This window comes from Apium graveolens, chromosome 1 (assembly GCF_009905375.1).
Source record: "Apium graveolens cultivar Ventura chromosome 1, ASM990537v1, whole genome shotgun sequence".
NCBI classification, from domain to species: domain Eukaryota; kingdom Viridiplantae; phylum Streptophyta; class Magnoliopsida; order Apiales; family Apiaceae; genus Apium; species Apium graveolens.
The window spans coordinates 163,421,120-163,446,381 of record NC_133647.1 but is presented as its reverse complement, the minus strand read 5'-3'; the positions used below and the strand labels follow the sequence as shown (position 1 = coordinate 163,446,381).

The 25,262-nt window shown below is 32.3% G+C and overlaps 2 protein-coding genes across 2 annotated transcripts; both read right to left on the bottom strand.

Moving 5' to 3' along the window:
• Positions 1 to 23: 23 nt before the first annotated feature.
• On the bottom strand, positions 24 to 2,154 carry LOC141709565 (homeobox-leucine zipper protein ROC8-like). Its single transcript, XM_074513016.1, has 8 exons — positions 2,026 to 2,154; positions 1,514 to 1,631; positions 1,250 to 1,441; positions 888 to 1,160; positions 678 to 779; positions 361 to 570; positions 99 to 276; positions 24 to 49 (listed from the first exon to the last, which is right to left on the bottom strand). Exons 1-8 carry the CDS (start codon positions 2,136 to 2,138, stop codon positions 24 to 26), a joined length of 1,212 nt encoding a protein of 403 aa, XP_074369117.1. The 5' UTR covers positions 2,139 to 2,154.
• Positions 2,155 to 20,836: 18,682 nt separating this feature from the next.
• On the bottom strand, positions 20,837 to 24,832 carry LOC141709549 (homeobox-leucine zipper protein ROC8-like). Its single transcript, XM_074513015.1, has 6 exons — positions 24,735 to 24,832; positions 21,816 to 21,933; positions 21,552 to 21,743; positions 21,190 to 21,462; positions 20,980 to 21,081; positions 20,837 to 20,872 (listed from the first exon to the last, which is right to left on the bottom strand). The coding sequence occupies exons 1-6, from the start codon at positions 24,830 to 24,832 to the stop codon at positions 20,837 to 20,839; spliced, it is 819 nt and encodes a 272-aa protein (XP_074369116.1).
• Positions 24,833 to 25,262: the final 430 nt, after the last annotated feature.

Sequence of the window (25,262 nt, the reverse complement as noted above, 5' to 3'; positions counted from 1 at the left end):
GGAAATCAGGTGTTAAATCAATTTCATATACTTGTGTCACAAGGCACCACTAAATAGATATAGAAAAAAATAAAATGCAGAGCATGTAGATGGCTTACCTCCTCCAAAATAGGAAGTATTACTAACATCCATCAAACAAGAAAGCCTTTCACAAGTTCTTCGAAGTGTTGCAAGCTTTCTTGTGGCACCAAATGCTAAACCACTACATACATGTTTCATGTAAAGATTATGAATTGGTCTTATATCTTCAATTTCCATGTGTTCAATCCAAGTAATCTGTCATCATGAAATATGTTAAGATGGTCGAGTAAAAAAACACAAAAAAGAGGAAAAAAACGGTTGCTAAAGACTTAGCAAGACCTTCGAGCAGCCTTTGAGCATGTCTTGAATTAAGCAACCAGAAGGTAGAAGACGAACTGGACTTTGAGAGGTAGAAAAAGGTTGTTGGGGAAAGTTATAGGAAACATCAACTATAGCCCATGTATGTTGCTCAATTTGCTCACAAAAACGAAGAAAATAGAATTTGCGGGTTGGTACTAATGGGGACAACACCTGCAACTCTTCATACATCTACAACAAGAACAAATTCATTTTCAAGCTGTTTGTACCATAATATATACATAGATTATACAGAAGCGGAGAAAAATGAATGAATTAAATATATGTATATATATAACCAGTTGTAACAAGCCACTCCGACTCCCCGTCAATCCGGATGATACAACTTCAAGTGTTGTTGCCCTCGAAACAATATTAGGAAAAAATTCCATCCACTTGTTCTGCAAAGCAGAAATAATTCACATCCCCACACCAAAATATTATATAGCATTTTGGTGTTTAATAAGGTGTTAACCAAATATAATAATAGAAAGAATACAAAAACTAACCGCATCCATGAACTTATCAACTAATTCCAAACTATCGATGATCACAACACTTGAATCTTTTGATGATTCAATGCGAACATTAGGACTTTTAGCAACTCCGGGAAAAATGCTCTCATAACATTCAAGATTTAAAACTTCGCCCCCATCAGCTGATGATCTTATCCAGAAAGGTGAATCACTTTGTACAAGCTTGATCAGTTCATCCATAGCATTACGAGAAACATCCACCATTAGCGGCTTGTAATTGGCAACTATGTTCTCATATCTTTTAAGCTGCAGTACATACTTAACTAAGTAATTACAGAGCATGAACTTAAGTTTGACTAAATTGCAGTGGAGTACACAGCTCCAATGATACAAACCTGTTCTCTTAACTGACCGTTCTCTTCCAGCAACTTTTGTTCTTTCAAGTAAGTATCTCCACCAAACTGATCCGGACCTCTACAAGATGGGCACATAACATTCTTAAGCGCCTCCATGATGGCGATATTTTCATTTCGGATCTTATCATTTTCGGCACGAAGAACATTGTTGTCAGATTTTTCATGTTTTGCCTAAAACATTTCAGTCAGCACCAAACAAAAACAAGAAAGAACAAAGACTTAAATAAATTAATATCAACCAACCTTTAATTGTGTCCTTTTGTTTTGAAACCAAAATTTAATTTGGCGAGAAGACAATCCCAACTCTTTACTTAGCTCCATCCTCATTTTCTCGTCTGGATGGGGACATTCCCGAAACGCCCTTCAATTAAACACATAAAGAAATTATTAGAAATAATAAATGGACTCGTCACCTTACAACTGAAACAAACATATACCATATATCCACTAGTAGTAGACAAAGGATCTCTCGATGTGAGATGTAACGATACCTTACCTTTACGGCTCTACTTAGATCAGGCATAAAATAATTTTATTTTTTCGCTAATTAAAACATGAAACAATTGAATAGTCCAAAACTAAGCACTCACATTATATTTCAAGAAATAAAATATATTCAATCGCAAAACTCAACATCTTCAAAAATCGTTTAAACAAAATTGTAGATTCACAACAATTTTTCCATCAAGAAATAATTTGAAAAAATTTAAATTCCGAATTTTTTTTAATGAAACACTAGTCATAAATTACAATACCCTTCAAGCCTCTCAATCTGCCGAGGCGTGTGTCTCAGGTGATGACTCTTTCTTCGGCTGCTATCAGAGCCATCTCTGTCGGAGCTACCACCCCTATCTCTGGTATCATCCATAAATATGTATCCACAAAATAAATCAGAGCAAGTAGTAGTTAATATGTATGAAATGGTATGTAAAGCTGGTAAATGTACTTGTCTAAAGAATCTTTGGCAATACTTAAAAGTTATTAAGACCCCATAAAATTTATAAATGAATACTTTTACATAAAAAATCATAAAAAATCTACTATTAAATATGTGAAATTAATTAGAACAATTTAAGACCGAGTTTTTATTGTAATGATCGATTAATTTTCAATTGAGTAAGAACTTAGATTTTTTCTTAATAAAGATACTTTATAGTTAATAAACATGTTTTTGATTAAAATTATAATTTTGTATATATAAACATAAGTACCCACCCTATTATTTTGTACTAAAATCAATTAAACATGTTGTAATTACTTGAAAAAAATATTGACCCATGCTTCTATACTCAAACCATGATCCCCTGAAAGATTATATTATTCTACTAATTTTTGGATTATAATTATTATTCTAATAAATTAGATAATCATGACTATACAAAGATTATGAAATGAATTCATAAAAGTTCATAAAAAAGTAAATTGTTACCTCATAAACAGCTGTAAAATGAAGTTGAGGGGGACCCATTTTGGAATTATCCATGATATTTGATACTAATACCCTGTTGGAATTTGTAAAAAAAAATCCTAGTTTGGAGAACCGCTTAAGAATCGGCATAGTACGAGTTTGAATTAGGGGTGTACGCGGTGCGGCTTGGTTCGGTTAGAGGGTAAAAACCGACCAAACCACAACTAACAGTTTTCCAATATCTCCATTCGCAACCAAATCGTTGGTATAAAAAAACCAACCAAATCCACCCACGTAATTGCGGCTGGTTTTGCGGTTCAACCACTCCAATAAAAAAAACTTACTTCAATAAATATTGCATATGAAAATTATAAGGCTTTATAGAAGAATTCAATAATCCTAAAAATTCAATAAGCTTAAATGACAAATAAATTCAAGAGTCCAGTGACATATTATAAAAGAAAAACTAACCATGAAATATAAAAGTTGGTATAAAACTTTATGAACTTCATTTATATTGGGGCAAGTCCAAATTTCAGTAATTCAGTAATTTTATTTATATGTATATTTTAATTTATAATATGGGGTTGCAGGTTCTGTTGGATTTTTACGATTTTTAAAATAATAAATTCACAACCAAACAACAGATTAATAGTTATCTAAAATTACATTCACGACCACCCGCTTAACTGTACTCTACACATTGGTTGCGGCCTGCGGGTGATTTTTGTGGTTGATGGGGTTGGGCGGATTGAACGTACAACCCTAGTTTGAATCCATATGTGATTTATTAATAATGAACAAAATTCAAATTCATTTTTGAATTCAATTGGGAAAAATGTGTATATTTTAATTCAAATATGTGCTAGTAATTATAAATTTAAAATAGATTTGATCAAACTATTATTCACACATACAAGGTATTATCTAATAAGTTATACGTAACGTACACAATTCGATATAATCTAGCGATATTTCCTCTTGTAAACATTGAGGATGTTGATAGGCTTGCTTGCTTCCTAGAAAACATCTTTTCTAAAGAGTATTACAACTATGAGAGACAAGTTTTCACTTTTGATAAAAAGGTTTTAGGCGTGATCCTCGATGCGTCCGTTCATTGACAATCCGGAGTGAACCAATAATAATTTATAAATCCATAGACAAATATGATTTTGCGAGGGTCTTTGAAAAACATTTTCGGGACAAGACGAATTTATCATTTACAGAGATTCTAATCATTTCTGTTATTGTGAGTGAAAAAATTTAATCACTGAAAGATCACGGTGCTCCTAATAATGTGTTGTGCTTTCATTGTCCCTAACAATGAAAACACGAGATTCTTTCAACTTACGCCCAGTTTCTAAAAAATTTGGACAAAATTGATTTATATGCATGAGGAACTGCCTTGTTGTCCTCTATATACCATGAAATAAAGATGTGCCGGAGGAAAAAGAAAAAGTGTATTCATGTGTTGTCTTGGTAATTTCAGTGTGTTTATTCGTTGATCTTATCATTATATTGGGTTTTATTTTTATTTCTTTGTTGTAATATTTGTATGTTTGACTGCGCTACTTTTTGATTCAATTCCGAAAATGCTTCAACTCTATTTGAGAGAGCTCCCCGATCGGTGAGAGACGGAGCTTTATAGCTCATGTGATTGTTCGTGAAATAAAAAGAAAAACTTACAACTACTACATCAAGTGTGAAGATTACTTGGCTTAATGGTTGTACGTTTTTCTATTTTATTTCACGCACAATTCATATGAGCCAAGGTGCTCCATCTCAAACACACTAAGGGTACTCGCTCAAATTGATTGCAAGCATATCCTACATCATCGAGAGCCGAACTTAAAGAACCCGCCAAATGAAGATATATTTGAATAAAAAAATAATAATGAACCAGAATATAACAATAATATAACTTAACAAACATTAAATTTACCAACACAGCCTATAGATTGCTATCAAAGCACTTTTACTTTCCTTTCTCGAGTTCTCGTTCATCTACATGACAGCAAGGCAACTCCCCTCCATATGAATCAACTTTGTACAGATTCTCTAGCAACTGGACATAAGTTGATGAAATATCGTGCTTATCATTATTTGGGGCAATGAAAGCACGAAACTGGAAGAGAAAAACCGCTACCGTTTTATCGTTAAACTATTCATTTTCATTAAGAAATATCACGTGAGTGTGCTAAATGGAAAAAATACAAATATCTCAATGAGAGATATAACTTCCTATCTAGTTTAAAAAATATAATGTATGAATATTGTGGCAACTTGCGTTGCAAACCATTGGAGTAAATACTAATAAAAAATGTGCCAAAATTACAATAAAAGAAAGAGAAAATAAAATATTAGTAGTTTTAATGATTTGGCTACTTTGGTCGACACACTCATTGGAGATGCTCTAACAGCGCTGACCAAAACCTCTGTGATTGCCAACTTTGTCTTATCCTAAAAATGCTCCAAAGGGCCGGGTGAAGGCATCCTTATCAATGAATTTAGAAAATATTACTGGTTAGCCTGATTCCAGAGTTTTTGAATCATAACAGTCTTGGGTATCCAAGCATATAATAAATTTATGGTCATTCCAATTAAACCCAATTCACTATGCAGCAACATTAACGAAAGCAACCTCATGCCCATCAATGCCATCAATAGAAACATTTTTCTGCCTTCTTTTCTTCCATATATTAGTGTTTAAACTATAAACACCAATGATAATCGAGCATTTCAAGAGAATATACATTTACTTTTTAAACATGTGAGTTTTTAAGATAATATAAAATTACTTTTTGAACAAACATGAATACAATAGAAGATGGTTTTTACCTGTAGTCAAAATTTGACATGTATTGATTATTGTGACGTCGTCATCTTCCTGGTACTTTTGGAAATTGGGATCACAACCGCTGTAAGGATTTATCAGAACCGTATTAAGGTTCCGTCAGTTCGCCTTTGCCACTTCTCGTTAATTTAAAATTTTAAGTTACCAAGTTTAGGTATCGGAAGGACATCTAGTTTAGGTCTCGTCTCTTCTTAGTCTCGGCCTAGCTCCTTCTTTTGCTCTTCTAGTTGAAGAGAGATGTGTTAAACATAAATCAAACTTAAATGTATACTCATGCTCGTCAATATCAATGCTTTAAATGATTTTTTGTGCAATAAAATATCAGTATAATCGGATGAGTGGTTAAATATTAATAGTGGTGTACATTGAAAAGCCTATTTTTGTCAAGATTGATTATAAAGTTGTTCTACAAAATCAGAATACACAAAGCCAATAATATTCAGTTGTCATCCATTACTTCTTTAGGTAGAAAAGATAATTAAAAGTTAGTTGTGTACTATAATTTTGTATACTTGTATGAATATCGTAAATTGTTCAATTTAAAAAATTTTAGCCCCTTTTAAATTTTGTTTGACATCGTTATTGACAGAGGGAGTACACATTTAAGCAAGAGTAATTATGTTAAAATAATTAAAGAATACCATTATAAAAATTAACAACGAAAAAACATATACAAGTGTAAATCATATTATAAGTTAGTAAGAGAAACATGAACCATCATATAGTAAAACCTCTATTTAGTAATATCCTTGGAACCGAGAAAAAAGTAGAGGTTAACATATATTTTTTTGAAAAAATTAATCAAAACATATATTAATCTTAATTGCGTGAATTTAAAATATATCATAAGTATTTAGAATGAATTAACATAACTTGGAACCTTAAAAAATATTTTTTTTGAATGGAATTATTCTTCTTGGTCGTCAATGTATTAACCACATACAATTGTAAATTATTTTGAACTATGAATTATTATGTATACGCAAGCTAAATGATGAATTGTTGACCGAACGATTATGTCATTATCATAAACAAATTTAGAAAAGTATTTTATGTTGTCGTGTATGTAACAAGATTATATTTATCGGATATATATAGATATAATTTTTTTAATTTTAAGTATTTTTATTCTTATGTAGAGGAAAAGTAATAAAGCATGGACTTTAAAAAATGTAAAATATTATAATATGGAGTTTATTCTTAATTATAAGTAGCACAAGTTTGGACCTTGATATTTTATTACAATACATAGGTTATTACTAAATAAAGTATTACTATACGGAGGTTCTACTCTATGTATTATAATAAATTGTTTTGTTTTCGAGAAGTAGTGAGCTTGGCATGTTAGAGGAGTTGTATATTATAAAGATTTTTTTGAAAAATGAAGCAATTTTTAAAATATATTTTAAAAATACTATCATTTTTAAACTTATTTTTAAAAATATAATTTGTATCTTCTGCAAACTGTTATACAACTTTTTTTTTTCAAATTTGATTTTAAGATTGATTCGGTTGAAAACTTTTCAAAATTTGAAATTAAGTTGCATAACAGGTTGCAAACCGTATATTTGATAATAAAACTTAAAAATTGTATTTTTAAAAATAATTTTGAAAATGATAGTATTTTGAAAATAGGTTTGAAAATATATGTATTTTAGGTAAATTTCCCATGTTTTTTTGTACTCTAATTATTTACGAATAACTGTGAATCTGGTCATTAACCTTATTTGACTTTAATTTAATAGAATAATAAATCAGAATTTTAATTTTAGTAGAGTAAATGAGGGTAATTTAGTAAATTAATGAATGGAGAGTGAATAAAGGTAATTAAGTAATTAACAAAGTACCGTAACCCAACTAAATTTTTATTATTTCATATATTATAGTATAGGATAGATAAATTTCATTTCATACTTCAAAAACTAGATTTTTCGTGATATCCTATGTTCATTTGCCTATCTTTGATTACCTAGTTGACGAAGTATAGAGAGAAAGAAAGAAAAGTTATGTTTTATTAAGATGCAACTTATTCTCACTTATGATAGAATGAGACTTAGATTGTCAACAACAAAATAATAATATTGCTAACAACAAAATAATAATAAATGAAAATATTATTAAAGGGAAACTATTATAATAATGGGACTATATAATAATAATGATAATAATATTATATGTTAAAATAATAATAATAAAAATAATAATAATAAAAAAAATAATATATGTTATAATAATAATAATAATAATATATGTTAAAATTCTCCCTCAAACTCACTATGATGAATCGAGGGTTTGTCAAACAAAAAGTAGAGTCACTGTAATCGAACAGATTCAAAACTACAATACCAAATGAAGTAAAACAATTTTAGGTCAACGTGCCTAAAACACCAAATAAACTCAAACAACCCCGCCAACGGCTTCAAAATAAAATAAAAAGTGAAAAAGGTATAAATATAAATAGGAGAAAGGAAAAGGAAGATGATATGGCAATAAATAATTACTAATTTTTTTATTGCTGAGTCAATATCATCAAACAGAGAAAGAGAGTGTGTGTACGAGAGTCCGAACTGGGGGTGAGTATCGGGTGGAATAGGCGGGTTTGGAGCTTATAATCATCCAAACCAAATTTAGTGTTTTTACATTTTACTTAACTATTATCGTAACCATAACCATTACAGATATAACTAAACCACCCAAATTATAACGTTTCGGGTTGGACAGTTTTTGTTTAAACCGTTAAGAAAAATATGTGCATATATGTACTAGGTTAAAAATTTAATAGGTTAATAAAATATAAATTAAACAAGTTCATTATGTAATAATTTGGATCTTCTAACTTTAATATTTAACATCCAAGTGTACTTAACATAATATGGATTCAAATACTTACAAATATCAATAATTCATGCAATATATATATCCTCAAAATATATAATTACAATATTTTAATATATATGGGTGGTTTGGATATAATGGGCTGTATAAAAGATAAATATAAACTAAACCGTTACTTTTCAGGTTTTGGAAAAATGAAACCACAACCGATCTAAACTTTTATAAAATGATAAAATTTCGGTTTAGGTGGTTTGAAATGATTGGTTTGGACGGTTATGGAAATGTTTGCTTACTCGTAGTCCCCACCAAAATTAAATGAAACCATCGGAAGAAGATTTCAACCAAAATCAATATTTGTACCCCAAAAGTCGAATCAATACGAAGGAAAAAAATAGTTATCATGATTAAAACTCAAAATCAGTCAAAGAACCGATTTGGATTTTGGAGAAGAAGACGATAAACCAAACAATAATTGAAATATATATATTTTAAACCCAACATCTGAAAGCCATCACAATATGATCTCCATCAACCTATCCCATATTGAATCAACCCAACATCACAATTTGCTCTTCATCATCAACCTATCCCAGATCGAACGACCATATCTACTGTTACTATGATAAAAAAGGGAGAGGAGATAAAAGTTAGGTTTTGTTATTATAAATCTTGTAATGGATTATTATAGGATATAGGTTTATATAGCTAACAAAAATATAATAATAAAGAAAAAAACCTAACAATGAACCTATTTTAACAATGGAACTATATATCAAAAATAAAATTATATATGTTAACACTAATAAATTATATCCTTCCCTCAAAATATTATGTTCTTTTTTTTTGTTTAATACCAATTTTAAATTATTAACTTAAATATTAAAATTAAAAATAAATTCGTGTTTCGATGATTAAATTTTACGATTCAACGAAGTATGACGCAACTTGTTTCCATTTGTAACATGATTGCTTGCTTTTATAGAAAAAATGACAAAATACCATTTTTTATATTATATGACAATAATATCACTTTTAAAAATTTTGGCCAAAAATGCCACTTTTAAAAATTTTAGAAATAGGTTAACTAATGTTAAGAAAAGTTTTTAAAAAAAATCGAAAAAATGTAAAATGATGATACGTATTTGCGTATCATGACTTCAAATGCTTTGATACGCATTCTAGTAATGCGTGTCTCCTTTAGTGTTTTTTTTAATTTTTAATTTTTTATTTTTTTACATGATACATATTCATCAAATGCGTTTTAGGTTATCCATTTCTCAAATGAACCGGGATTTTTGGCCAACAGTTTGAAAAAGTGATATTTTTGTCATACCAAATAAACCAAACCAAACATACCCATTATATCCCGCTTAACGCAGGGTCTGGGGAGGGTAAGATGTACGCAGCCTTCCCCTCATTCCGAAGAATGAAGAGGCTGTTTCCCGAAAGTCCTCCGGCTTGTGTATGCGTGTTAAAAATACGTAAAAAGTGAAAAGAGTAATATAACATATACGCAAGAATAAATACTCACTTCAAACAAACAAAAATTTTGATCACTTAAATTAAAAAGAGTCAAAACAAACCTTAGCCCATAGTATAATTCACACGGGACTTACCTTATCTGTTGCTTGTTGCTTGGTCGCCATCAAGTTACAACCAATCGGGCAAAAAGTATGGAAATCCATTTTGAAATGGGTAATGATGAATAAGTACGTATACGTGTGTGATCAGTAAATACAAAAAGTAACCACTCCAAATAAAGTTGGTTCCTCTACATGAATAAGATGCACTTTTCTATTGTCAAAGTTACTTCCGAATAAACTGTATAAGGGAGAAGATAACCTCTTTTATTCCAAACTTGATTTGGATCCCTATAAGACGTAAAATAAAGAACTCCCAGTGCCCTTGATCTTGTAATAAGTAGTGCATAAAAGTTGAAGATGATGATGACGGTTACGTGAATTGCCCGGTTTTAAATTAGAAGTTACTAAAAAAATCAAAACAAACAAGACACACACATACTCCATATAACATAGATTCGAGTGAAAAGGCAGGAAATGAGAAGAATCGGCGGTAGTTTGGAGCGGGAGTTGAGCTGGACAAAATAGGGGGTGTGTTTTTGGTTTCTCAGAAAGTTCGGCGGTAGTTGGGAGTGATATTTGGTATCATTAAACATAAGCACCCACCCTATTATTTTGTACTAAAATCAATTAAAAATGTTGTAATTACTTAAAAAAAATATTGACCCATGCTTCTACACTCAAATCATGATCCCCTGAAAGATTTTATTATTTTACTAATTTTTGGATTATAATTTTTATTATAATAAATTAGCTAATCATGACTATAATAAGGTTACGAAATGAATTCAAAAAATTCATAAAAAGTAAGCTGGTACCTTATAAACAACTGTAAAATGAAGTTGAGGGGGACCCATTTTGGAATTATCCCGGATATTTGATACTAATCCCTTGTTGCAATTTGTAAAAAAAAAATCCTAATTTTGGAGAACTGCTAAAGAATCCGCATAGTACATGTTTGAATTAGGGGCCTACGCGGTGCAGCTTGGTTTATTTAGAGAGTAAAAACCAAACCAAACCAATCCAAACCAAATCAAACCAAACCAAACCAAACTACAACTAACGATTTTCCAATATCTCCATCCGCGACCAAACCGTTAGTATAAAAAACCTACCAAATCCACCCACGTAATTGCGGTTTCTTTTGCGGTTCAACCGCTCAAATTTATAAAAAAACTAACTTCAATAAATATTGCATATGAAAATTTTAAGGCTTTACAGAAGAAATTCAATAATCTTAAAAATTCAATAAGCTTAAATAACAAATAAATTCAAGAGTCTAGTGACATATTACAAAAGAAAAACTAACTCTGAAATATAAAAGTTGATGTAAAACTTTATGGACTTCATTTATATTGGGCCAAGTCCAAATTTCAATAATTTAGTAATTTTATTCATATGAATATTTCAATTTATATAATACGCGGTTGCAGGTGCAGTTGGATTTTCGCGGTTTTTAAAATAATAAATTGGCAACCAAACAGAAAATTAACGGTTATCTAAAATTACATTCACTATCACCCGCATTTTATGGTTAACTGTACCCTGCTGATCGGTTACGGGTGATGTTTGCGGTTGGGCGGATTGAACGTACAATCCTAGTTTGAATCCATATTTGATTTATTAATAATGAACAAAATTCAAATTCATTTTTAAATTCATTTGGGCAAAAATGTATACATTTTAATTCAAATATGAGCAAGTAATTATAAATTTAAAACGGATTTGATCATAATGTTATTCACACATACAGTGTAGTATATAATAAGTAACGTACACAATTTGATAAAATTTTGAATTGTGAAAGAATTTAATCTAGTGATATTTGGTCTTGTAGACATTGAGGATGTTGATAGGCTTGCTTGCTTCCTAGACAACATCTTTGCTAATGAGTATTACAACTATAACAGACAAGTTTTCACTTTTGATGACCAGGTTCTAGGCGTGATCCTCGATACATCCGCTCATTGACAATCCGGAGTAAACCAATAACAATTTATAAATACATAGACAAATATGATTTTGTGAGGGTCTTTGAATTTTTTTTTGGGACAAAGCGAATTTGTTATATACGGAGATTCTGATCATTTATATTATTCTAAATGAAAAATATTAATCGCCGAAAGATTACGGTGCTCCTAATCATGTGTCGTACTTTCATTGTCCCTAACAATGAAAACACGAGATTCTTTCAACTTACGTCCAGTTTCTAAAAAATTTGGACAAAATTGATTTATATGCATGAGGAACTGCCTTGTTGTCTTCTATATACCATGAAATAAAGATGTGCCAGAGGAAAAAGAAAAAGTGTATTCCCGTGTTGTCTTGGTAAGTTCAATTTTTATTCGTTGATCCTATCATTATATTGGATTTTCATTTTTATTTATTTGATGTAATATTTGTATGTATGACTGTGCTTCTTGTTGATTCAATTCCGAAAATGCTTTAACTCTATTTGTGAGAGCTCCCCGGTCGGTGAGAGAGGGAGCTTTAAAATATGCCAAGTCTGAAGAAAAACTTACAACTACTATGCCAAGTCTGAAGATTACTTGGCTTAATGGTTGTACGTTTTTCTATTTTATTACTCGCACAATTCATATGAGGGTGCTCCATCTCAAACACACGGGTACTCGCTCAAATTGATTGCAAGCATCTTCTACATCATCGAGAGTCGAACTAACAAGAACCCTCCAAATGAAGATATATTTGAATAAAAAAATAATAATGAAACCAGAATATAACAATAATATAACTTAACAACCATTGAACTTACCAACACAACCCATAGATTGTCATCAAAGCACTTTTACTTTCCCTTCTCGAGTTCTCGTACATCTGCATGATAGCAAGGAAATTCCTCTCCATATGAATCAACTTCGTCCAGATTCTCCGGGAACCGGACATAAGTTGATGAAATCTCATGCTTATCATTATTTCGGAAAATGAAAGCTCGACATTGGATGGGAAAAACCTCTACCGTTATACGGTTAAACTATTCATTGTCATTAAGAGCATCGCCAATAGGGGTGCTAAAAAGAGTACCAAAATGTCACGTGACATGTGTTAAAATGGAAAAAAATACAAATATCCCCACGAGACATGTAACTTCCTATCTAGTTTAAAAAACATAATGTATGAATATTTTGACAACTTGAGTTGCAAACCATTTGAGTAAATATTGACAAGAAATGTCTCAAAATTATAACAGAAGAGTATAAAATATAAGTAATTTTAATGATTTGGCTACTTTGGTTGACACCCTCATTGGAGATGCTGTAACAGCGCTGGCCAAAACCTCTGTGATTGCCAACTTTGTCTTATCTTGAATATGCTCCAAATAGCATCATGACGCATCCTTATCAATGAATTTAGATAATTTACTGGTTAGACTAAATTCCAGATTTTTTTAAATCATATCAGTCTTGGGTATCCAAGGATATAACTAATTTAAGGTCAATGGAATTAAACCCAATCTACTATGCAACACCATTAACGAAAGCACCATCATGCCCATCAATGCCATCAATAGAAACATTTTTCTGTCTTCTTTTCTTCCATGTATTAGTGTTTAAACTATAAACATCAATGATAACCCAGCTTCTTAAGAGAATCTACAATTACTTTTTAAACATGTGAGTTTTTAAGAGAATATACAATTACTTTTTGAACAAACATGCATACAATAGAAGGTAGATTTTATTTATAGTCGAAATTCGACACGTACTGATTGTTGTGAGCGTCATCATCTTCCTGGTTCTTTTGAAAATTGGGATCACAATCGCTATAAGGATTTATCAGTTTATCAAGGGTTCTGTGAGTTCGCCTTTGCCACTTCTGGTCAATTTATCAGTTTATCGGAAGGACGTCTAGTTTAGGTCTCGTCACTTCGTAGTGTCGGACTATTTTTTTTGGGTGTTGGCCCCAAATGTCCCTATTATGGGAAATTGGTCCTCAATGTCACTCTCGGAAAAATGTCCCTATTCTGCGTTTTTATTATTAATAAAAAATGCAGTTGCGTCTTACGTTTTTTTTTCAATTTGAAAAACGCAATTTCAAATAATGTTATTAAAAGTAGAAACGTGATTCCAATTTCTGTATCAATGTTACATTAGCATTTTGTAAGTTTTTTTTATTTTATTTATTTATATTACCTAAAAATGAAAATACTCAATAATTTTATATTTTCAACTTCAAAACTTTATTTTAAGAGGTGTTTTGTTCGTACTTTATACATATATATAAATAATTTAATATTTTTAAAACCAAAATTGAGAACCGGTGAACCCTAAAATATTAAAAAGGTTAATAATTAGAGTTCGGTTCCTAAGATTTAGGGCCTTTAGGACATAAACCTTAGAATAAATTAGGGTTTAGGCTAACCCAAACCCTAAACCCTAAATCGGCGTACATTTTATTAATTTATTTTTTAATATTTCTAAAACCCAAAAGGATAACTCTCAGCAGAACCAAGTTCCGTGAAGACTAGAACGTCCATGAGAACGAGCTTGTTGGAGTATAGTACATCCTACAAAGGAGGTTTATCATGAAGGTAGCACACAAAATACTTTCACTCCAGTACTTAGTACTTCGCTGGAATGTTTGACTCAAAAAGCAGAGATCGTACAGTTTCAAGCAAATGTCGATACTTACGCTCCACAACACCATTTTGTTGTGGAGTATGACTACAACTGGTCTGATGGAGAATCCCCTTTATAAGAAACAACTCCCTCATGACACCGAAACACAGCTCGGGAGTATTATCCGATTTTACTTTCTGAACTTTAGTTTTATACTAAGTTTCCACATGATTAAAAAAATCTAACATGACTTGTACATAATCTGTTTTTGATTTCAACATATGAACCCAAGTAAAGCGACTATAATCATCCACAATGGTTAAAAATTGATTACAATGAGACTTGATTTTGTAAGGGCCCCAAACTTCTATATGTATCAACTCGAATGCACACTGGATTTTAATACTACTAAATTAAACAGAAGCTCTAGTCTGCTTGGCCAATGGGCATATCTAGAAAATGAGTTTAACAGAAAGATGTTGAATCCCTGAAAGAGTTGGAATAGTCTTCAGCTTATGGAAAGGTAAGTGCTCCAATCGTAAATGCCATATGCTAATATATTCTTTAATACTCAAGTATGTGCTGCTATCAGGAGCTGCTTCATGAATTCTTGTTGTACAATAAAGTCCTCCCTGTGAACTACCAAGAAGAATTTACTTCTCATCCGGCAAAAGGTCCTGTATCATACAGTGTTGACCTCAAATTTAACTGAGCAATTCAAATACCTGCATAATTTCTGAACATAAATTAAATTGTACTGAAAATGAGGAATGTGCAACACATTATGAAGAATCAATTCATGATTAACTTGCACAGAACCAACATGGAGAATTGGAACCTGTCTACCATCTGGTATGACTATATATTCTTCTCCAGCCACAGGTTTGTAAGTAGTAAACATTTTTAGGTGAGAACAAATATGATCAGTAGCACAACTATCAATCAACCAATCAGTTTAACGCGGTCTTCCACCGCCTTCCACTACTTGCACGTGGTGGTATCCCGACTTTAAGTCTATCTTGGTGAAGTAACGGGCTCTCTCAAAAGTTCTATTTCAAGGAAGGACGACGTACTATAATTCTTTGGTTATTCACTTACTTCATTATTATACGCCCGAAAGAGCATTAGATTCGATTACTTTCATTCTCCCTAAGAAAGGTAAATCCCCATCTTTCACATATCTTGCTCATTCGACTTGGCAACATACTTATCAACCAACAAACATAGCTTACCAGCTAACAAAACATGTTCTTGAGAAGCATGTGCACTTTGTGATCCAGAAATTCCACTAAATGTAGTAGAAATAGACTGCTTGTTAAGTAAATCAATGAGCTGTTAATACTGAGTAGAAGAAAAAGTTTGACTTGTAGAACTATCAGTTTTTTCATCAGAAGTAGAAAAAGACAATGCTACCAGTTTTTTGTTCCTATTAGTCTTGAAATTGGCAGGGTAACCATGGATTTTGAAACATCTATCCACAGTGTGACCATTCACTTTACAATGTGTACAAAAATAGTTCCCTCCTTTCTTGGCATTATTATTAGTACCATAAACTTTTCGAGTACCAGAAGGAGTAATGTTTTGCTTCTGAAACCCAAAATTGGTAGTGTTGTTGCTACTTCTAAAGTTCCTTCTGTTTCCAGCTATGAATGCTAAAGAATCAGGTTGACCAACAGGCTGAGATAACTCCTGATGTCTTTCTTCCTGTGAAAAAACTCTAAAGGCATTAAACAAGCTAGGCAGTGGTTGCTGCATCAACACATTACCTCTGATAGTGCCAAACTTATCATTCAGCTTCATCATAAATTGCAAAAGTCTGTGATCTTACTGCATTTGAAAAAATTTCTGTGTCACATTGCAGGTGCACTAGTTACAGGTAGAACATGGTAAAGGACTAATATCACTCATTGAATCCCGTAGAGTTTTAATCTCAGTAAAAAAATCAGACACACTCTTAGATCCTTGATGTAAATCAACCAATTATTGCTCAATGGAAAAGAGTTGTGTCATTAAGGCATAGCCAAATCTATCCTCTAAATCCAACCAAATTTTGCTAGTTGTCTTAAAAAACAATACACTTCTTAAAATTGTAGCATCTAAATTGCAGAGTAACCAAGAGCACACTAGATCATTACATCTTTCCCAAGCTTTGAAGTCTACAAATGTCACATGTGGTTTAATAACAGTACCATCAACAAATCCTAATTTATATTTTACTGAAAGACATAACATAATCGATCTCGTCCAATTATTGTATCCTGTGCCATTGAACTTTACTGAAACAAGATGAGATGTATTAGCATCCGAAGGATGTATGTAAAATACACTTGAAGAATCATGATTAGGCGATACGAGAGGTCTACTCCAAGGACTAGTACTACTAGAGGCGATTTTTAACTTTTATTATTTAGTATTGATTCAGAAGAAAAAGAAATTGAGAAATCAAGAGAGATTATATCAATACAGATTGATGAAAAAATCAAGAGAGATTAATCGGAAAGAGATCAGATCGAGAAAGAGGAATTAGATCGAGAATCACAAGAATAACAGATCGATGAACAAATCGATAAAGTAATAGATCAATGAATAGAATGAAGAAGATATCAATCATAAGTGAGATAAAGCTCGTAAACACAACTAAGCCGATAGAACAGAAATGAATCAATCTCTTAGAAATAAGGAGTCGAAAACACCTGAAATTACACGAGAATCAAGCGAAAATGAAGGATCAATCACCATTGAAGCTCTGATAATATGATAAACGAAGCTATGAACATAGATTGTAACCATCTGTATTACTGGATGAAGAAGACAAAGTTATATAAAATGTGTATCTAAAACTATATTACAATCTGTAGAGTGTTGTCCTATTTATACACCATATGCCAGCTTGATCCTAACAGAATGTGCTGATATGGTACACTAACTAACAGCATATCATAAAACTTAATAGCTAAGTTTTAATAATATGAATGTGAATACAGAATTGGTGGATTGCCAAATGAACTTATTCATAAGATCTACTCATTCTTGGATGCATAACAAGCTGTACAAAGCAGTGTTCTTTCTGATAAAAGCAGCAACTGAATTAGTAGCGGGTAGCGGTCAAGGTGTCCAAGTAGCGGGACCCGAAGGGTGCTGAGGCTGACGTGGTAAACGAGGTGTCCAAAGACGTTGTTGCTGAGGTGAACGAGATGTCCAAGGTCGTTGTTGCTAACGTAACTGTTGTTGCATAGCCAATAGTTGAGGACACGAAGACCTCCAATGACCCTTATCTTTACAATAAGAACATTTTTCTTGAAGAGGGCGAATAAACCTATTTTGAATACCACCGGATGATCGAGGAGGAACGAAAAAAATATAAGGAGTATCGAATGACAAGTTTTCGTTAGCACTGTTAGATTTAATATAAATCTCCTCCGCTAAAAGTTCTTTAAAAACAGAATCAACTGATGGAAGTGTAGTACGACGCAAAATTGACCCTCGCAAAGGTTCAAAATCAGAATGAAGAGCCATTAAAAGTTGTACCAAACGTTGTTCTTCTCGTGTCTTGACATAAGCAGCTATTGCAGTCAATACTGCTGGTTCAGTCAATGTAAGCTGATCCCATAAAGAAAACATGGCAGAATAAAATTCTTAAATAGAGATATTTTGTTGTTGAAGTGCACGAGTATCAATCTCTAATTGATACTGTTTAGAAAAATTGGATTGTGTATACAACCTAGATAGATGATCTCATACCTCTTTAGTCGTTTCATACTTTCCTAACTGGGCACCAATAGAATGTGTAACAGAATTATTAATCCATGTAATAATTTTCAAATTCTCAGTCTCCCAAACCTCAATTGCTTTTGCAGATTCATCAATCTTAGTATCTGCTGGTTTAGTCTTAGTATTCTTATCATGAACATAACTCCACAAAGTTTTACCACGTAATTTTTTTCATAACATAACTCCAATATGAATAATTTGTACCATCCAACTAAACACTAATTAACTGAAGAGAATCATCTTTACGAAAAGCCATGACAATAAAACAAACAACCTCAAATAAAATAAAGCAATTAACGAACTAATTTTTCCATAACCTAACTTTTGATAACATGATAAAAGTAGAGAGACAAAATAAATAACTAGGGTTTTATTATAATACTTAATAATCAGGATACATGTCTCAATGTTTATATAATAAACTGTTACAAACTAAATTACGAAAAAACCTTAATAATATAGAATAAATATATATTCTAACACTTTCGAAATGATGGAAGTTTATTTGGATTACTCTCTCTTATCTTGGTTTTGCTTGGTATGGTTCTTTTAAAGATTATTCTCGGTTTTCTATGTATATTCGCCATGTTTTTTCTAACCGAAACCACCAGTCTCATCTTTCCGAGTTGGAAATGTATTGACCATAAAGCAGAGTGTTTCCAAGAAGAAGTTTCGTGGATGTGTAATTGAAAAGTGGAGAGTTTGCACACTTGAGTATTGTGTAGATTACAAGTTACATGAATCATGGTTGACCTCGTTGCCTGCTTTAAGAACGCTGAGTCTTGGCTTTTGGGATTTATCAGAAACTTCTTTCTTTTTGCCTAATTTAACAACTCTCCATCTTTATCACTGTAAGTTACTGCGAACGGTTTGGAATCTCCCAGCTTTGTTAACTCTACATCTGGATATTTAATGTACTCCCAAGAATACGAGTGACTTGTTCTCTTCCCTAGTCAATCTCAAAAACCTTACATTAGTTTTGGCCATGAAGTCAGTGCAACAAGATCATATCATATCTTGTCCTCAATTCCTAAACCTCAATATCAGGACTTCCTGTCATGGTCCTCCGTAATATTATTTGTGGTTTCAGCTCCACAACTCTATAATTTAAGTTGTGTTGGTATATTTTCAATCACGTTTGGAATTCCTGAGTTGGAGTATGTCAATATAAATTTAAATGGTTGGTTTCAGAATGCGGGGTGTAGACAAGTAAATTTATTATCAGCCGTTTACACATATGCTTACGGGACTCGGCACTTCCAAGAATCTTTCCTTTAACCTAGAGAGCATGAAAGTAACTTTATGTAAAATTTTCATTTGGTAATATCAGCAATGTCTTCATTTGCTTCTCTGGTTAAAGATACTAGTGATAGTTTGATACTTCATTGTGTAAGTTCTGGCCCTTTGGTAAAAAAATTTAAGCATGCCTCTTATCTCTTTAACAAATTTAATTAACCAAACTTGTTTTGCTCATCAGCAGATAGTTCTTGTTGTAGTTGCAGAACATACGATCTATCTTTTTTAGTTTTGACCTTCAGCATTAATGTTTCAATTCAAGTTAAGTACAAAACTTCACCAAATTTTATGGTAAAATCTGTTATCGCTTCTGTTCTAAACTTTGAGGTGGACGGTTGTTGCTCATGCTCCCTAGCTGTTAGATCGCACTCCAAGTTGTAAGAAGCCTTTACTCGTCCTTGTACAGCTGAGAATTTTTGCATTTGAATATGCCTGTGATGTTTTTAAACTAGCTAATTGCTAATTTGCTATGCTCATCAACCAATAGTTATTTCTATACTTATAGTGCATGCTAAGTATCCTTTTTAGGATGTTACACACCACTGCTATAGTGTGTGCAGCACTAATTAATATTCCACTTTATATTTGGTAGAACCAAAAATATCATGTAAAGCTACCCTTTTCTTATGTCAGTTTAAGATATATCATTTTTTCCAGAAGAACGGGATTCTTCAGACACGAGTTATGGCTAAAAATGCAGCAGTACACGATCCCTTGGCTGAAAAAGCCAAGGAGCTGGGTGATTGTCAATACATAAATGGAACAGTGTATGCTAACACCGTGGACATAGGGGTGCGAGAACAGCTTGTTATGGAAAATTCCCGAATTGATGGCGACAGGGCCAGACAAAATGATGCTCCAGTTGAAGGGACGGACAGAAATCCGTTATGCTCTTCCAAGGGGAATAGAGATTTTGGGTTATGGCAGGGCCATGAGGTTAACTCGGAGTTTGTCTACCTACTCGATTGCATTATGCACAAGTACCCGGAAACCTTCAAGCACTTCACCCCCCAAAACAAGACGTTATGTAACATAAATTTGAACAACCTTTGTGGTGAAGCCTTGGTTGGGAACAACTTGATTCCTAATTGTCGATCAATACCAAAAAAATTCAGGGATATCTTTAATGCAACATCCTGTTCATATACTGCTCCTCAACCTTAGTAGATTCGGACGACAAACGTAATAGTTCACTTACCGGTAGACTAGTAGTTAAATACCTCATTCATCTATAGTAAGAACTTTTTAATGAAATGTACAGGCAAGTTTTCTTACATACATCTACAACAAGAACAAATTCATTTTCAAGCTGTTTGTACCATAATATATACATAGATTATACAAAAGCGGAGAAAAATGAATGGATTGAATAAATGTATATATATAACCAGTTGTAACAAGCCACTCCGACTGCCCGTCAATCCGGATGATACAACTTCAAGTGTTGTTGCCCTCGAAACAATATTAGGAAAAAATTCCATCCACTTGTTCTGCAAAGCAGAAATAATTCACATCCCCACACCAAAATATTATATAGCATTTTGGTGTTTAATAAGGTGTTAACCAAATATAATAATAGAAAGAATACAAAAACTAACCGCATCCATGAACATATCAACTAATTCCAAACTATCGATGATCACAACACTTGAATCTTTTGATGATTCAATGCGAACATTAGGACTTTTAGCAACTCCGGGAAAAATGCTCTCATAACATTCAAGATTTAAAACTTGGCGCCCATCAGCTGATGATCTTATCCAGAAAGGTGAATCACTTTGTACAAGCTTGATCAGTTCATCCATAGCATTACGAGAAACATCCACCATTAGCGGCTTGTAATTGGCAACTATGTTCTCATATCTTTTAAGCTGCAGTACATACTTAACTAAGTAATTACAGAACATGAGCTTAAGTTTGACTAAATTGCAGTGGAGTACACAGCTCCAATGATACAAACCTGTTCTCTTAACTGACCGTTCTCTTCCCGCAACTTTTGTTCTTTCAAGTAAGTATCTCCACCAAACTGATCCGGACCTCTACAAGATGGGCACATAACATTCTTAAGCGCCTCCATGATGGCGATATTTTCATTTGGGATCTTATCATTTTCGGCACGAAGAACATTGTTGTCAGATTTTTCATGTTTTGCCTAAAACATTTCAGTCAGCACCAAACAAAAACAAGAAAGAACAAAGACTTAAATAAATTAATATCAACGAACCTTTAATTGTGTCCTTTTGTTTTGAAACCAAAATTTAATTTGGCGAGAAGACAATCCCAACTCTTTACTTAGCTCCATCCTCATTTTCTCGTCTGGATGGGGACATTCCCGAAACGCCCTTCAATTAAACACATAAAGAAATTATTAGAAATAATAAATGGACTCGTCACCTTACAACTGAAACAAACATATACCATATATCCACTAGTAGTAGACAAAGGATCTCTCGATGTGAGATGTAACGATACCTTACCTTTACGGCTCTACTTAGATCAGGCATAAAATAATTTTATTTTTTGGCTAATTAAAACATGGAACAATTGAATAGTCCAAAATAACTCAGAGCAAGTAGTAGTTAATATGTATGAAATGGTATGTAAAGCTGGTAAATGTACTTGTCTAAAGAATCTTTGGCAATACTTAAAAGTTATTAAGACCTCGTAAAATTTATAAATGAATACTTTTACATAAAAAATCTACTATTAAAAATGTGAAATTAATTAGAACAATTTAAGACCGAGTTTTTATTGTAATGTTCGATTAATTTTCAATTGAGTAAGAACTTAGATTTTTCTTAATAAAGATACTTGATAGTTAATAGACATGTTTTTGATCAAAATTATAATTTTGTACATATAAACATAAGTACCCACCCTATTATTTGTACTAAAATCAATTAAACATGTTGTAATTATTTAAAAAAAATATTGACCCATTCTTCTACGCTCAAACCGTGATCCCTTGAAAGATTATATTATTCTACTAATTTTTGGATTATAATTATTATTCTAATAAATTAGCTAATCACGACTATACAAAGGTTATGAAATGAATTCATAAAAGTTCATAAAAAGTAAATTGTTACCTCATAAACAGCTGTAAAATGAAGTTGAGGGGGACCCATTTTGGAATTATCCACGATATTTGATACTAATCCCTTGTTGGAATTTGTAAAAAAAAATCCTAATTTTGGAGAACCGCTTAAGAATCCGCATAGTAAGGGTTTGAGCTAGGGGTGTAAGCGGTGCAGCTTGGTTCGGTTAGAGGGTAAAAACCAGACCAAACCACAACTATCGGTTTTCCAATATCTCCATTCGCAACCAAACCGTTGGTATAAAAAAACCCACCAAATCCACCCACGTAATTGCGGCTGGTTTTGCGGTTCAACCACTCAAATAAAAAAACTTACTTCAATAAATATTGCATATGAAAATTATAAGGCTTTATAGAAGAATTCAATAATCCTAATAATTCAATAAGCTTAAATGACAAATAAGTCCAGTGACATATTACAAAAGAAAAACTAATCCTGAAATATAAAAGTTGGTATAAAACTTTATGAACTTCATTTATATTGGCCCAAGTCCAAGTTTCAATAATTCAGTAATTTTATTTATATGTATATTTTAATTTATAATATGCGGTTGCAGGTGCTGTTGGATTTTCACGATTTTTAAAATAATAAATTCGCAACCAAACAACAGATTAATAGTTATCTAAAATTACATTCACGACCACCCGCTTAACTGTACTCTGCGGATTGGTTGCGGCCTGCAGGTGATTTTTACGGTTGATGGGGTTGGGCGGATTGAACGTACAACCGTAGTTTGAATTTATATGTGATTTATTAATAATGAACAAAATTCAAATTCATTTTTGAATTCAATTGGGAAAAATTGTGTATATTTTAATTTAAATATGAGCTAGTAATTATAAATTTAAAATAGATTTGATCAAACTATTATTCTCACATACAGTGTATTATCTAATAAGTTATACGTAACGTACACAATTCGATATAATCTAGGGATATTTCCTCTCATAAATATTGAGGATGTTGATACGCTTGCTTGCTTCCTAGAAAACATCTTTTCTAATGAGTATTACAACTATGAGAGACAAGTTTTCACTTTTGATAAAAAGGTTTTAGGCGTGATCCTCGATGCATCCGCTCATTGACAATCCGGAGTGAACCAATAATAATTTATAAATCCATAGAAAAATATGATTTTGCGAGGGTCTTTGAAAAACATTTTCGGGACAAGACGAATTTGTCATTTACAGAGATTCTAATCATTTCTGTTATTGTGATTGAAAAAATTTAATCACTGAAAGATCACGGTGCTCCTAATAATGTGTTGTGCTTTCATTGTCCCTAACAATAAAAACACGAGATTCTTTCAACTTATGCCCAGTTTCTAAAAAATTTGGACAAAATTGATTTATATGCATGAGGAACTGCCTTGGTGTCCTCTATATACCATGAAATAAAGATGTGCCAGAGGAAAAGATTCATGTGTTGTCTTGGTAATTTCAGTGTTTATTCGTTGATCTTATCATTATATTGGGTTTTATTTTTATTTCTTTGTTGTAATATTTGTATGTTTGACTGCGCTTCTTGTCGATTCAATTCCGAAAATGCTTCAACTCTATTTCAGAGAGCTCCCCGATCGGTGAGAGAGGGAGCTTAATAGCTCATGTGATTGTTCGTGAAATAAAAAGAAAAACTTACAACTACTACACCACGTGTGAAGATTACTTGGCTTAATGGTTGTACATTTTTCTATTTTATTTCAGGCACCATTCATATGAGCCAAGGTGCTCCATCTAAAACACACTAAGGGTACTCGCTCAAATTGATTGCAAGCATTTCCTACATCATCGAGAGCCGAACTTACAGGATCCCGCCAAATGAAGATATATTTGAATAAAGAAATAATAATGAACCAGAATATAACAATAATATAACTTAACAAATATTGAACTTACCAACCCAGCCTATAGATTGCCATCAAAGCACTTTTACTTTCCTTTCTCGAGTTCTCGTTCATCTACATGACAGCAAGGCAACTCCCCTCCATATGAATCAACTTCGTACAGATTCTCTAGGAACCAGACATAAGTGAATCAACTTCGTACAGATTCTCTAGGAACCAGACATAAGTTGATGAAATATCGTGCTTATCATTATTTGGGGCAATGAAAGCACGAAACTGGAAGAGAAAAACCGCTACCATTTTATCGTTAAACTATTCATTTTCATTAAGAGTATCGCCAATGGGGGTGCCCAAAATAGTGCCAAAATGTCACGTGAGTGTGCTAAATGGAAAAAATACAAATATCTCAATGAGAGATATAACTTCCTAACTAGTTTAAAAAATATAATGTATGAATATTGTGGCAACTTGCGTGGCAAACCATTGGAGTAAATACTAATAAAAAATGTGCCAAAATTACAATAAAAGAAAGAGAAAATAAAATATTAGTAGTTTTAATGATTTGGCTACTTTGGTCGACACACTCATTGGAGATGCTCTAACAGCGCTGACCAAAACCTCTGTGATTGCCAACTTTATCTTATCCTAAAAATGCTCCAAAGAGCCCGGTGAAGGCATCCTTATAAATGAATTTAGAAAATATTACTGGTTAGCCTGATTCCAGAGTTTT

Bases quoted from the DNA above. Each gene is read 5' to 3' on its own strand.
- LOC141709565 (XM_074513016.1), bottom strand. From the start codon at position 2,138: ATGGATGATACCAGAGATAGGGGTGGTAGCTCCGACAGAGATGGCTCT. The intron at 1,161-1,249 runs GTTTGTATCATT...TATGTACTGCAG, and splicing joins ACGGTCAGTTAAGAGAACAG to CTTAAAAGATATGAGAACAT. The intron at 780-887 runs GTTAGTTTTTGT...TCTGCTTTGCAG, and splicing joins TTGATAAGTTCATGGATGCG to AACAAGTGGATGGAATTTTT.
- LOC141709549 (XM_074513015.1), bottom strand. From the start codon at position 24,832: ATGGTAGCGGTTTTTCTCTTCCAGTTTCGTGCTTTCATTGCCCCAAAT. The intron at 21,934-24,734 runs GTACGAAGTTGA...GTTTAATTGAAG, and splicing joins GTCTGGTTCCTAGAGAATCT to GGCGTTTCGGGAATGTCCCC. The intron at 21,744-21,815 runs GTTCGTTGATAT...GAAATGTTTTAG, and splicing joins ACAAAAGGACACAATTAAAG to GCAAAACATGAAAAATCTGA.